The 15487-nt window shown below is 39.1% G+C and overlaps 1 protein-coding gene across 4 annotated transcripts in view; it reads left to right on the top strand.

Annotated features, from left to right (window-relative positions):
* The window catches only part of CLCN5 (chloride voltage-gated channel 5), a 193782-nt gene that overhangs the window by 140114 nt on the left and 38181 nt on the right, over positions 1-15487 (top strand). For 3 of the 4 annotated variants that reach the window (XM_006059475.4, XM_044937318.2, XM_044937319.2), the window contains one exon: positions 1983-2129. In XM_006059475.4, the coding sequence (XP_006059537.1) occupies positions 1983-2129 (147 nt within the window). Of the gene's footprint in view, positions 1-1982; positions 2130-10960; positions 11688-15487 lie in introns of those variants that run through there. The other variant, XM_044937321.2, reaches the window with a different exon arrangement.

Raw genomic sequence — 15487 nt, 5'->3', positions numbered from 1 at the left:
TTAACTCTCATCAAGAGGCTCTTTAGTTCCTCTTCACTTTCTGCCACTCTAGTGGCACCACTCTAATGAGTGGTATAATCTCCATATCTGAGGTTGTTGATATTTATTCTGGTATATCTCGATTCCAGCTTGTGATTCATCCACCCTGGCATTTTGCAGGATGTACTCTGCATATAAGTTAAATGAGCAGGGTGACAATATACAGCCTTGACATACTCCTTTCCCAGTTTTGAACCAGTCCGCTTTTCTATGTTCAGTTTGAACTATTGTTTCTTGACCTGCATACAGGTTTCTCAGGAGGCAGGTCAGGTGGTCTGGTATTCCCATCTCTTTCAGAATTTTCCACAGTTTGTTGTGATCCACCCAGTCAAAGGCTTTAGCGTAGTCAATGAAGCAGAAGTAGATGTTTTTCTGGAATTCCCTTGCTTTTCCTCTGATCAGTGGATGTTGGCAGTTTGATCTCTGGTTTCTCTGCCTTTTCTAAATCCAGCTTGTACATCTTGAAGTTCTTAGTTCATATAATGCTGAAGCCTCGCTTGAAAGATTTTGAGGATAACCTTGCTAGCATATGAAAAGAGTGCAATTGCATTGTAATTTGAACATTCTTTGGCATTGCCTTTCTTTGAGATTGGAATGAAAACTGACCTTTTCCAGCCCTGTAGCCACTGCTGAGTTTTCCAAATTTGGTAGCATATGCAGTGCAGCACTTTTTATAGCATCATCTTCTAGGATTTGAAAATAGTTCAGCTGGAATTCCATCACCTTCACTAGTTTTGTTTGTAGTGATGCTTCCTAAGGACTACTTGACTTCAAACTCCAGGATGTCTGGCTCTAGGTGAATGGCCACACCGTCATGGCTATCTGGATCATTAAGACCTTTTTGGTACAATTTTTCTGTGTATTCTTGCCACCTCTTCTTAATCTCTTCTGCTTCTGTTAAGTCCTTACTGTTTTTGTCCTTTATTGTGCCTTCTTGGAACTACATTGCCTTCTTGGATTTCTTTCTCTTTGAGTAGGTTTTGTTCACTACCTCCTGTACAATGTTACAAACCTTTGTCCATAGTTCCTCTAGTACTCTATCAGGTCTAATACCTTGAATGTATTCATCACCTCCACTGTATAATCCTAAGGGATTTGATTTAGTTCGTGTCTGAATGGCCTAGTGTTTTCCCTACTTTCTTCAATTTGAGCCTGAATTTTGCAATAAGGAGCTCATGATCTGAGCCACAGTCGTCCCCAGGTCTTGATTTTGCTGACTGTATAGAGGTTCTCCATCTTTGACTGCAAAGAATATAATCAATCTGATTTTGGTATTGTCCATCTGGTGATGTCCATGTGGAGAATTGTCTCTTGTGTTACATGGTAAGGGTAGCAGTGTGTTATATCTGGAGGGTAACTGAATATGTTAAGTAATTTACATGTCTATATTATTTAAATAATAACATAAAATAAGACATATGAATAAATGGTAACCCAAAAGGTGAAGACTACCTAAGTGTCTAGCAACTGATAAATGAATCAATAAAATGTGGTATATCCATACAATGAATATTATTTAGTCCTGAAAGAAATGTAGACTGATACATATTACAGCATGGTTGAGCCTTGAAAAAAATATGAGAAGTGAAAGAAGCCAGACACAAAGGGCCACATACTATATGGTTATATTTATATGAAATATCCAGAATTAGCAAATCCACAGACAGAAAGAAAATGGAGGTTAAAAGGAGCTGGGGTAAGAGGGAGAAGGGAAGTTATGTTTATTGCATAGTGAGTTTCTGTGTGAGATGATGAAAAATTTCTGGAAATGAAGAGTGATGATGATTGCGTGTCATCGTAAACGTGCTGAATGCTATCGAATTGTCAGTTTAAAGTGGTTTAAGTGGTAAATTTTGTTATGTGTATATACCACAATAAAAAAGGAATAAGCAGTAAGGGGTTTGGAACTCACTGTAATAAACCTGTTTTTCTTTTTTGCGCAGGAGCCATGGATCACAGAGGCTTTCACCAGGGGAGTTTCAATAGCTTCCAAAGTAGCTCCAGTGATGAAGACTTGATGGACATACCAGGGACAGCCATGGATTTCTCCATGAGAGATGATGTTCCTCCTTTAGATGGAGAAATAGAAGGTATTATTACTCCTGATGATAATTTATCTTTTTCAAAATTATTTCTAATGTATATACAATAGCATTAATTTATCTACTTGTACCCAATCCTATGAGTTTTAACATGTGCTTAGATTACTTGTAACCCCTCCCACCAACAAGATATAGAATAGTTCAACAATTCCAAAGAATTCCTTCTTATTACCCTTTGCACTCAGACCTTCCCTACCCCAACCTCTGGTAACCACTGATTTGTTCTCTGGCCCATAGTTTTTCCTTTTTGAGAATGTCATATACATGGAGTCACATAGTATATCAACTTTTTATTTTGCCTTTTTGTGCTGGGTCTTCGTTGCTGTGTGTGGGCTTTCTCTAGTTGAGGCAAGTGGGGGCTGCTCTTCGTCGTGGTGCATGGGCTTCTCATTGTGGTGGTTTCTCTTGTTGTGGCACACGGGCCCTAGAGCGTGCAGGCTTAAGTAGTTGCAACTCTCGGTCTCTAGAGTGCAGGCTTAGTAGTTGTGGTGCATAGACTTAGTTGCTCCGCAGCCTGTGGGATCTTCCTGGACCAGGGATCAAACACGTGTCTCCTGCATTTGCAGGCAGATTCTTAACCACTGGACCACCAAGGAAGACCAGTATGTCCACTTTTGAGACTGACTTCATTTACTCAGCTTAATGCTTTGGAGATTCACCCAAGTTGTTCGTTCCTTGCTGAATAGTATACCCCAGAGTGAAATCACTGAATAATGTGATAAATGTGTGCTGAACTTTATAAGAAGCTGCTGAACCATTTTCCAGAGTGGCTGTACCATTTTGCATCTGAGCTAGCCACATTTGATAGGTAGTTCCATTTGTCCTGCATTCTCCACAGCTGTTGGTATTTTCAATAATTTTTATTTTAACCATTCTAACAGCTATGTAGTGTTATCTCATGATGGTTTAATTTCATTTTCCTAATGGCTTATGATTTTGAATATCATTTCATGTGCGTATTTGCCAAATTTATATCCTCTTCGATGAAATGTCTGTTTAAATCCTTTCCCCCTTTTATAATTTTTTTTTTATTATCTGGAATATATTTATGAAAGGAGAATTCCTCTTATATATTGTTTGGTTATCCAGTAATGTCATTCTTTTCATTGGCTACATATAATTTCATGGGATAGCTGTAGCATAGTTTATTTAACTAAGCTTTTATTGATGCACATTTCAGTTGTTTACAATATTTTACTATTTGTGTGTGTGTGTGATGTGTATCTTTGAAGTGTATGAGAGCATTTTTGTAGCATGAGTGTGTAAGAGTGTGTATTTCCCTACCACCTTACTGGCACTAAATATTATAATTATTTTTTCATCTTTACAATATGATGAAATAAATATATCCCCATTATTTTAATTTTTACTTTTTTAAATTATTGAGCTTGAGCATATTTTCATGTTTATTAACCATTTAAATTTCTTTTTCTGGGGAATTCCCTGGTGGTCCAATGGTTCAGACTTCACATTCTCACTGCCAGGAGCCTGGGTTCAGTCTCTGGTTGAGGAACTAAGATCCCACAAGCCCCATGACATGGCCAAAAAAATTCTTTTTCTGAAAGTTTCCTGTTCATACGATGTTCCTGTTTTTCTAATGGGCTATCTTATTTTTTTTTTTTATAAGAGCCCTTTATAGCTCAGTTGGTAAAGAATCTGCCTGCAATGCAGGAGACCCTGGTTTGATTCCTGGGCTGGGAAGATCCACTGGAAAAGGGATAGGCTACCCACTCCAGTATTCTTGGTTTTCCCTTGTGTCTTAGCTGGTAAAGAATCCGCCTGCAATGTGGGAGACCTGGGTTAGATCCCTGGGTTGGGAAGATCCACTGGAGAAGGGAAAGGCTATCCTCTTCAATATTCTGGCCTGGAGAATTCCATGGACTAAGTCCATGGGGTCACAAAGAGTCAGACATGACTGAGCGACTTTCACTTTATATTATTATTCTTAATCTTTTGTCTAATGTAGGTTGAAAATATATTTTTTCTCTTCCTGGTTTGCCTTTGTTAGCTTTGTTTTTTTAATCTTCAAATATTTTAAACTTTGTATATAGCTAGGTATATAACTCTTTTGTATCTGCTGAGTTTCTTGTTATAATTAGAAAGGACTATATCACTTTAAGATGAAATTTATGTACTTAAAACTGTTGTCTGTTTCTTTAAGTTACTGGGATTGCCATTCTCAAAGTGAAGTCAGGGGGCAAGAAACTACTGTCAGAATTCATTATTTAGCAAATTTGTGTTAAGGGCATATGACATTGCAGATATTTTTCTAGGTTCTGGGAATTAGGAAGGCTTTAAGGCACCATACCTGCCTTCATAAAGTTGATTCTAGCTAGCAGAAACATAACTATTTATGACAGTATCTATCTCTTAGAGTTGTTTTCAGGATTAAATGAGATAATAATATATAAAATGCTTATGTACCTGGCATCAAGTTAATGCTCAATAAAATGTTAGCTATCATCATCATCATCATCATTATTTTATGTCTATTATAACCCTATAAGTGCTATAGCTCTTATAAGAACTTAGCAGAGGACGCATTCTGTGTGTGTGTGTGTGTGTGTGTGTGTGTTTGTAGGCCTGGACAAAATTTCACAGAAAAGGGTGTTTGAGAAGGGCCTTGGAAGATAAGTTACTAGGTAGGAGGAAGAACATTCAAGGCAGAAAGTAAGCTTTTACAGAGCAGCAAACATAATATATAGAGATATAAAATGGAAGATATAAGCCTAAATAAGTAAATTTGGGTCTTGAATGTCATGCTGAGAAGTTTGAATGAACTTTATTGTCACTGTGAGGACAAACTCTTTCACATACTCATCGAGCACCTGCTATGAACCAGGTACTCCTATAGGCACTAGGAATACAGTGGCTGGATTAACATAGATAAGATCCAAGCTGATCTGGAATTTAGATCTAGTTGGATAAATAAACAGACAGATTCTCTAGTTAATTATGACAATAGATGATAACCGAGAATAATACTGTGGTTGGAATGGTCAGGGAAGGCTTCTCTGAGGGGAGGCGAACAACTTGTGATGAATATACCAATATGAAAAACATGAATTCAAAAGGATAACAAGGGGCGTTCCTGGTAGCTCAGTGGTAAAGAATCTGCCTGCCAGTGCAGGAGACACAGGTTTGATCCCTGATCCAGAGAGATCCCACATGACGTGGAGCAGCTAAGCCCCTGCACCACAACTATTGAGTCTGTGCTCTAGATGCTGGGAGCCACAACTACTGAGCCTACATGCCCTACAGCCCCTGCTCTGCAACAAGAGAAATCACTGTAATGAGAAGCCCACACACTGCAACTAGAGAGTAACCTCCACTCCCCGCAACTAGACAAGAGCTTGCGCAGCAATGAAGACCCTGCAAAGCCAGAAATAAATGAATGAATAAATAAAACATTTAAAAAAAGATAAAGAAATTTGCCTGGTAAAGTTACCTCAGGGCAGTGACAGTAGAAGAGACCCCTGAATTTAAAGTTCATAAGAGAGAGGTACTCATAGCTTAGTATTTGGTGGGTTTTTCTATTTGCCTACTAATATAAAAGGAACATTTGTGTATCATGTCCATTTATGTGTAGTTATAACCATAATGAATCAGTTATGTCAATTACTGGCTCTACTGAAGTGGTCAGTTAGGGTATCTGTTAACTTAAATTGGCTATCTCTACTTAAGCCTTCTGGTTAAACCAGAGTAGTTTAGTTATCATCATTGCTTTTAATGAAAAATGATTTCATATGGCATCTATATGACCAAAGCACTTTTTGTGTGTTCATATTGCTTTCCGTAGGTGATGGGGTGAATATCCGTTATTCTCATTTAATAAACTAGAAAACTGAGGCAGGCAAGATTTTAACATTGCTTATGATTGTAGACTATGGTTTTACATGAGTAGTCCTTCACTTTTCACTATCCTTCACAGGAGAATTACTACTTGTGGTTTCCAGAGTCTGACCATATAATAATGAAGCTGTTTTCCATGAACCACACACAAAAATCAGTCCACTTACAATACTCTGTAATGATATAATTTTCTTGCTTTGCTTTTTAGTTGTTCTTACTTTACTGTTTTCACACAGCATTTCCTAATGATCATGACAACAGCAATAGAAAAGAAAGGTCATAAAGTCCTTGATATTCGGTGGTGAAACTGTGCATAAAATATTACATTTTGAACCAGGCACAATAGCACGTACTAAAAAGATGAGTTAAAAGGAACTTGAAAGGCAGTAGAAGTGGTTCTTGCTTTCCAGATGGCTGGAGGGGCTGATTTATGAGGAATGAATAAATAAATTATGCATGGCACGGTTAAATGCATCTGAGGTAGTGTTATAGTAGTCTGTAAATTACAAGAAACATAAACACAGAGATCTGAATGAACGGGAGGAGGAGGCAAATAGAAAAAGGGTTTGAGTAACAGGAAAAAATTCAGAGCTATTCTCGTAGTCCATCTGTTCTCACTTGCCTGCCTCCGCAGCCTGGAACTCCTTGTCAGCAATTCAGTCATGCATGCATTCAGTATTTTATGGAATACCCAGATATGAACTGTGCTGTTTTGGTAATGTTCTTCGATACCCTTCTTCCTCTCACTTCCTCATCTTTCTACCTAGCCTGCCTTGCTGCTACTCCCTAACTGTAGAATGAAGAGAGATTCCTGGCAGAAAGTGCAGCACAGGTAGAGGAAGCAGCAGCAGGAGAGACCCTTTTCTGCTCAAAACAGAGGCTGTGAGTCTGGGGCATGAGACTCAAGGGTGGGGATGGTGACAGTTGGAGCAGGAGATAGGTTGGGAGAACTTTTAGACCTCACCTTGTAACCAAGCAGTTACCAAATGATTTAAAAGCAGAGGAATGTGATTAGATCGATGTTTTAGAGAATGTATGGCAGTGTGGAGGATGGATTCAGGGGAAGGGTATGCTGGAGGACTGGAAGACCATTAAACTGTTAGTTTTGAACAATCTAGGCAAAAGAGCAAAGGCCTGAGTTAAGACAGCAGGACTGGAGATGGGGGAAGAATAAGTTCTGGAGAAATTTTGGAGTGAGCATCAGTAAGACCAATTAGACATGGAGAACAGACCAGAAATGTCAGAGATAACTTACAAGCCCAGGTGAAGTATAGGCAGGCCATTTCTCCCTTGCATGTGAGCACATGCCCAGACCACCCCTGCCAGCCTCAGCATAAGCTCCTGATGTCCCAGGGAAGGGAAAAAAAAACTCTTTTAAAATGAAAAATATGACAGTGCGTGAAATACACCATGGAAGCTGTGAAACAGTTCTATTTGTTCTGCCCTGCTGTAAAACAAAAACAAAAATAAAAACAAACAAAACAAAAAAAAACAAAAACAAAAAAAACAGAATGGAGAAACCTACCATCATCATTTCAGTTAGGTTCTCCCAAACTGACTCAGGCAATTTGTGTGCATGGTGCGAGAAGGAGAAGGAAACAGAATTTGGGATCCATCACCCTCTAGGTATTCAAACTTCCCTAAACACTTGGCCTAGTAATAGAAGCAGCAGCAGCAGCAGTGGTAGTAGTAATAGTGTTAGTTGCTCAGTCATGTCCGACTCTCTGCAACCCCATGGACTGTAGCCCACCAGGCTCCTCTGTCCATGGGATCCTCCAGGCAAAAATACTGGAGTGATTTGCCATTCCCTTCTCCAGGGGATCTTCCTGACCCAGGGATCGAACCCCGGTCTCTTGCAATGTAGGCAGATTTTTTAAACACTTAGCCTAGGAGAATGGCAATTGTTATTGCTGCTTTTTGAGCTTGAAAAAAGAGTGACTGATATCAGAAGCTCTGTGGAGCCATAAACCTCACCTGTTTTATATGCTGAACCCATAAAAGGGGGTGTATGGTGATGGTCCACAGGCATTAAAGGCTTTAAAGTTTCCTTAATGGAAAAATACCTGGTCAGATTTTAGAATGTACACCCTGTAATCTCTCCCCCATTTATATGTTTATATTGTTGTCTTAAGTATATGTTTTATTTGGATCTACTGAGTTTTTACCCAATGTCCCATCCAGGATACAACATTACATTTTGTCATTGTGTCTCCTTGGGCCCCTCTTGGCTGTGATGGTTTCTTAGACTTCCTTTCTATTTGGTGATCTTGACAGTTTTGAGGAGTACTGGCCCCGTGTTTGTAGATTGTTGCTCAACTGGGATTTGTTTGATGCTTTTCTCATAATTAGACTGAAGCTTGGGGGAGAAGACTAGAGGTAAAATGTCTTTCTTACCACATTCATATCAAAGGTATATGCTGTCAGTATGACTCATGACTGCTGATGTTCACCTTGATCACTTGGATGAGGCAGTATTTATCAATTTTTTCAACTGCGAAGTTACACTTTTTTCATCCTTTTCATAATGTGTTCTTTGGAAGGAAGTCACTGCATAGCTGACACTTAAGAATAAGGAAGTTATTCTCTACCTCCTTGAGGGTGGAGTATCTAAAGATACTATTTGGAATTGTTCTTCATTAGAGATTTCTCTATTCTCTCCCAGTTATTTATTTAATCATTTATTTATAACAGTAGGGACTCATTTGTTTAATACTTTGGACTATAATCCATTATAATTTATTTTATTCAAAATTTTCTAGCTGTCCACTCAAAGCTCTTTCAGTCGGCTCTGTTTCCCTTTGACATACCCCTGTTACTGTGGAGGTTTCTTGAGCACTTACTTTTTGGTACAACATACTCCAGGCCCATGTTATGTATTTCCTGACTCAGTCCTAGAATCAGCCATTTCTCCAAGGAGCCCTGGTTCCTTTCAGTGGAGGTTGGTATTAGAAACCAAGATCTGGGCATTCAGTGTGCTTTTTTTCTATTGTGGTGTTGTTGATTCTAGGCCCACTCAGTAAGGAAATACAAATATATGTGTATACTGACCTACATATTTAACTATCTGCATCTATATTAAGCTAAACATGAGATCATACTGATGTCTCTAATTCTAATCCATTAACACATGGTTCATTCTTGCCTTCTTCCCTTACTTCTTCCCCTTAAGGTAGTGAGAAACATGGCTCTCACCATCCACCATCCAATTTTTAACTGTTCATTTCCAATGTACATGCATGGATTTCAAATTGTTAACCCATATCCTTCATGGGAAACTACTTTATCAACTAGAGTAAAGCACTTATACAAAATTCCTTTTGCCTTTAGTTTTAAAAACTCCATTTCTAGTTACTTGGGTCAGCATCTTTTCCTTTTACCCCTTTTAGTGAGGCTGTTTCACAAATTTGTAATATAATTAGATTCTTTTGTCACTTAATGCATTCCATCCTGGGATTTTTTTTTTAATTGCATACATTAAGGTTCACTCTTTGTGCTGTAAAGCTCTATAGATTTTGATAAGTACATGGTGACATGTATCTACTATTACAGTATCATGCAGAATAGTTTCACTGCCCTGAGAAATCCCATGTCTTACCTATTCAATGTCCTTCCTTCCGAGCCCCTGGCAACCATCAATCCATTTTCATCTTCATAAATTTGTCTTTTCTAGGATATCTTTGGGCTTTCCTGGGTGGCTCAGCCAGTAAAGAATCTGCCTGCAGTGCAGGAGACGTGGGTTTGATCCCTGGGTCAGGAAGATCCCCTGGAGAAGGGAATAGCTACCCATTCCAGTATTCTTGCCTGGAAAGTCCCATGGACAGAGGAGCCTGGTGGGGTATAGTCCATGGGGGTTTCAAAGAGTTGGATACAACTGAGTGACTAACACTTTGAGAGTTTCTTTATAAACAGAATCATACAGTGTGTAGACTTTTCAGATTGGCTTCTTTCATTTAGCAATATGCATTTAAGGCTCTTCTATGTCTTTGTGTAGATTGATAGCACATTCCTTTTCATTGCTGAATAATATTCCATTGTCCAGCTATACCACAGTTAGTCTATTCATTCACCTACCTACTGTATAACATCTTGGTTTCTTCCAGCTTTTGACAATTATGACTAAAGCTGCTACAAATATCTGTGTGTGAGCTTTCCCGTAGGTATAAGTTTTCAAGTCAGTTGGGTAAATATATGCGTGTGTGTTTCTGGATTATGTGATAAAACTTTTTAGTTTTATGAGAAATTGCCAAACTGTCTTCTGAAGTGGGTGTGCCATTTTGTTTCCCCATCAACAATGATTGATAGTTCCTGTAACTCCACATCCTTGCAAGCAGTTGGTATTGTCAGTGTTTTAGATTTTAGCCATTCTAATAGGTGTGCAGTGGGATCTCATTGTTAATTTGTGTTACCCTAATGACAAATGATGATGAGCATCTTTTCATTTGCTATTTGCCATCTGTATGTCTTCTTTGGTGAGGGTCAGAGCTTTTGATTTTAGATCTTCTTTTCTAATATATACATTTAATACTATAAATTTCTAAGGACTGCTTTTGCTGTATCCCACAAATTTTGTTATGTTGTATTTTCATTTTCACTTCAAAATATTTCAAAATTCATCTTGAGAGGTCTTTAACCCATGGGTTATTTGGAAGCATGTTGCTTTATTTCCAGGTATTTCGGCATTTTCCAGCTATTTTTCTGTAGGTTTCTAGTTTAATTCTCTTGTGTTAAGATTTATGTTAAACTGGCTAGGAGTTGGGCTGTGTTTAATGTTTGGTGTAGTCATTGGTGCTAGGGGGCTAAATCTCTCTAGTGTCCTTGTTTTTGTCTCCTGTCTTGACTGAGCTTCCTTAAGCACCACTCCATTCTGTATCTTGCAGCTGTAATTCACTGCTATTAAGTATGAAAGTGAAAGCATTAGTCACTCAGTCGTGTCCAACTGTTTGTGATCACGTGGAGTGTAGCCCACCAGGCTTCTCTGTCTATGGGATTTCTCTGGCAAGAATACTGGAGTGGGTTGCCATTCCCTTCTCCAGGGGATCTTCCCAGCCCAGGAATGGAACACAGGTCTTTGCTGCTGGATTCTTTACCTTCTGAGCCAGTATACAGGAGCCCTATTGGTATGGTGGTATGGTATAGGGGAATAGGTTATTTTATAATTTTCTGATTAAATCACAGTGTCTGTTGGACCTGTGTTTTGTATTTGACCTTCACAAAATATAATCCAGTGGTATAGCGTTTTGTTTTCCCTGCCCCCTACTCCTGTCAGAATTTCCAACCCATTTCCAGGAAGCCCAGACCCCTACTGACTTTGCTTTTTTTCCCTTAGGTGAGATTAGGAGGCTGGGGTAGGGGCTGGAGAGGGAAGAATGCCCTTCCCCCACCTGGTATAAGTCTCAGGCAAAGTATTTTCCCCTGGAGCATAGGCCTTTGTTAGAATGACCTGTTTGGCCTATTTCACAATGATAACTCTTACCTTTTCATCAGAGTCTGGAAGAGATCTTTCTTTGAGAACACCAAAGTATAGGCTCAGAAGTTTCTTATTTTCACATAAGTCCATACTCAGCCTTCAGAAATTAGTCAGAATTGCCATTTAAGTGGCCAGGTAAGCAGATCTTTCTCGGTGTCTTTTCAGATAAGCCTGTTTCTTCAGATCTGGGGGTTGGAATTTCCCTTGCAACCTTATAATTCTCTCTGGTGAGCCCTGGAAAAGTTAACTGATTTTCGTTTTTTCTAGCCTTTTCTTGTTTTTCAAATGGGAGTGACAACTTCTTATTTATTTATTTATTTTAACTGAAGTATAGTTAATTTACAGTGTTGTATTAGTTTCAAGTGAACAGCAAGACAACTGAGCTTTTTACTTGCAAGGGTTGAATCTGGAAGCTCCCCATTTATTTTCTAATTAGTTACACTGCTTTGGTCCCCTCTTGAAAGAAGAAAATTAGAGGACAAACATTTGGCCTCTAATAAATCCTGAGTGGATTATTTTGAACTGCACTTTGTTCCAGTTTATGACATTCTAGGGTAGAGGAAAGGGTTGCTGTGATGTTTTGGGAGTGTTGTGAGTGTTTCTGGGGTCTGTGGCTAGCGGGTTCTCCAGAGGTTTGGTAACCATGTTGGTATAGCTCTGGTTAGCTGGAGACCAGGTGCGTTTGGTCCCAGGTGTGCCCTACTTCACTGCTGAGCTGAATCTTACTTTTCCAAGATTAGTACCATTTTATGATCTTGCCAGAAGAGTATTCTCTAACTATGCAATCAAAATACTTTTGAAATTCTTCAAAGCTAAGGTCTTCTCAAAAGTCATTTAGCACAATGTATGAATGATCCACAAATAATCATTGCTAAAATAATGAGTATGAGGGTGGGAAAGGACTGTAAGAATCATACATGTTAATACACCCTCGTTTTACAGATGGGAAACCTTAAAGCCACAGAGATGAAGGCAGTTGCTCAGGTTGACAAAATTACTGAGTTATGGAGCTAGGCTTGGAATCTGTATCTTCTTACTGCTGGACAACGGGCCTGATCACGAAGACTATTTTTCCCATTGACTTTCACTTAAAAATGTAGTAAGCCATCTTCCTTCTGGTACATTTTTCCTGGTGTTGTCTGAAACCTGTCGCCTGTTTTGTTTCCAAATACCCCAATGGTCTGCCTCTCACAATAGAAGTCTTTCCTTTGTGATGTCCTGTTTCTAATCTTCTAGCTGCATTATTGTTATTTTTCTTTTTAGAAACACACACAATACATAAACACACCTCACTGTTAGAGATTCAAACAGTGCACATGTATATAACATGTGAAAGTCCCCCCCCTCACTGCCGACTTCCCACTCCAGAGATAACCCTTCAAAATAATTCAGTTATGACCCTTTCAATTCTTTTTCTATCCAGTTAACACAGAGATACACAATTTTTAAAAATCTTATTATTTTGTAAATAGCTTTTTTCACATAGTAGGTTTGGGAGATTTTTCTGTTTCAGTACACATCAGTCTGCTGCTTTCCTTGTGCTATTCCCCCATTACTGGACTCTTTCATTGTTTCCAGTGCTGCAGTGAATAACATGCATATGTTGGTGTATGCAGGTCCAAGTGTTTCTAAATTTAAGAGCATTTCCTAGATTATATGTGTGTGTGCTTAATTCATTTTTGTTTGTTTGGGGCATTCCATATACCTTGTGGGGTCTTAGTTCCCTGACTAGGGATCGAACCCGTGCCCCCTACATTGGCAGCATGGGGTCTTAACCACTGGAATCCTAATTAATTTTTTTGTCCATAACATCACACTATTCCCATGAGTTTGGGAAGAACTTGCTATTTCCTCTCTTGAAGTTTTTCTCCCTGCCAAAGAATGATTGCTAATCTCTTATCCCCGGCTTCCTTTGGAGATTAATAGAGAGAAACCAATGTAGGCTCGGTACAGAGGAACTGATGAGTTGCTGCTTCTAAAATAATAAGTATAAGTAATTACATAGGCTTGTGCTAGCCAAAGGGTTTCTCAGTGCTCTGGTATGGAATGTACTTCTTAGAGCAAGATCTCCCTATCCATTACATTTGCCAGTCCTCTTGTCAGTCCCTTGTAAAGTATAAAGTTGAGAAGGAAGGAATGAAGAGCAAGTAAGGGGGCAGAGAGCTATTTTCTTTATATGGACAACCCTCTCAGCAATGCTGTCAAACCTAGCCCCTCTACTTCCATTTCTGCATTGATTTTGTACATTGGGAGTCTATAGGTACCAAACCATGCTCCTCAAGTTGTTTTTCCAAACACTGGTAACTCTAGCAGTTAGTACCCTAGCTCCACTGGTAATGAAAGTGAGTTGGGTGGGGAAACTTCTAGATTAGAACAGATGGCTGGGAATAGAAAGCTTAAAAGATACACTGTGAAGCAAATGTCTACAACCTTGTGGGGACAGAGCTGTATCCAATGGGAGCCATGGAGTCTGAAGGTGGTATTAGAATCTAGATAAATGCTTATCTCAAAAGCCTTTTTCCTATCCCTTTCTGCCATGCCCCATCTTCCTGTATACTTCTTGTAACCCTCAAACTCTATTTTAATAGCACATATATATTTGTTCCTGTTGTTGCAGTTCTGTTGCCCACCTCTTTCAACACCTGATTGAACTTGTGTCTTTTACGTCGCCTGTATTAGGCAGGCGGGTTCTTTACCACTAGCGCCACCTGGGCAGCCCAGCTCTCAGCAGTCAGTCCTTAATTGAAATGGGTGCAGGGGTGACCGTCAGAACAACACAGACACTGAGCCATGTCCCAGAGCCTCTCGGTGTTCCAGCTGCTGCATCATGGGAAAGTTCAGAAGCCTCTGGGGGATGGTTGTGGGGGAAGAGAGTCCTTAGGAAAGAGTAGTTATCTCTCTACAGCCACTCACAAAGTGAGGTATTTCACTATGTAACAACCAGTATGGCTTAACAGATATGTATCAATGGAATGCGTGCCTGCTAAGTTACTTGACCACTAGTACCACCTGGGAAGCCCAGTCAATGGAAATAGTCACCCTGAATAAGTGCCCTAGGAGCCAAACTAAGATAGTATATTAAAGCATAACATAGTCCTGTGACACTCTCCAGGACTTTGATGAGAGGGCTGCTTCACTAATATTTGCTTTTCAACTAGTGGGTATGGGTTAGTGGGAAAGCAAAATGGAGGCACAAATTGATAGAAAGGTCCTAAAAATGTTGACTAATTACTGAGGCTTCAACTGTAATGTATTCTCAAACACAGAGGTGAATGGAATGTGAAAGAGTTCATGGCTTGTTGGGAGATCTGGAATAGATGAACCAGTACAAGAAGGGAAAGGGGTGCAGATACGAAAGTGAGAAGTGGCTCATAATAAACTCTTAGTACTTGCTGTTGAATGAAGGTACAATTTTAAAAATCACAGGATGAATATCTGCTGATGTGTGCTAGGTAGAATGTTGACTGTTTTTGTATATGTGCTTTTAGCTTTGCAAAAATACAAAATATCCCTGTAAAAACTGAAATATATCCTAAAAGTGCAACTGTTTTCCAAGTCCTCTGATGCATACCAATAGCCCTGCTCCATTTCTCTGTGTGCTTCTTTCTTTCTTTGGGCTGCTGCCAATAAGTGAGCCCACATGCAGTGTGGTTATCACTAAAGCAGTATGTCAGGGTGCACAAGGTTTCTTTCTAACTTCTTTCCCCTTGTGTTTCTGTTAGTGTTTAACTAATTCACTTAATCAGTTACTGTTCAGCTCCCCCAGGAAATTTCTAATGGCATATTGGTTAGAGATTGAAATAAACATTAAGTCTCAAATTGGAATTTATTTTCTTGTATCTTAAGGGGTTTTCTAGTTTTAAGCATCATGTGATTTTTAGAAAATATTAGAAAGTGGTTTCCATAAAGGGAAATGAGCAAAATACATTCATTTATATGCCTCCTCATTCAGCCATGTGCTTTTATACACCCATTAATTAAGTTTTTAGACCTTTCCAGGAAAGCTGTTTCAAGGTTGATTTTTTTT

The sequence above is a fragment of the Bubalus bubalis genome, chromosome X, assembly GCF_019923935.1.
Source record: "Bubalus bubalis isolate 160015118507 breed Murrah chromosome X, NDDB_SH_1, whole genome shotgun sequence".
Classification (NCBI taxonomy): Eukaryota; Metazoa; Chordata; class Mammalia; order Artiodactyla; family Bovidae; genus Bubalus; species Bubalus bubalis.
The sequence above is the reverse complement of the archived record's forward strand: the minus strand, read 5'-3'. Positions and strand labels throughout refer to the sequence as shown.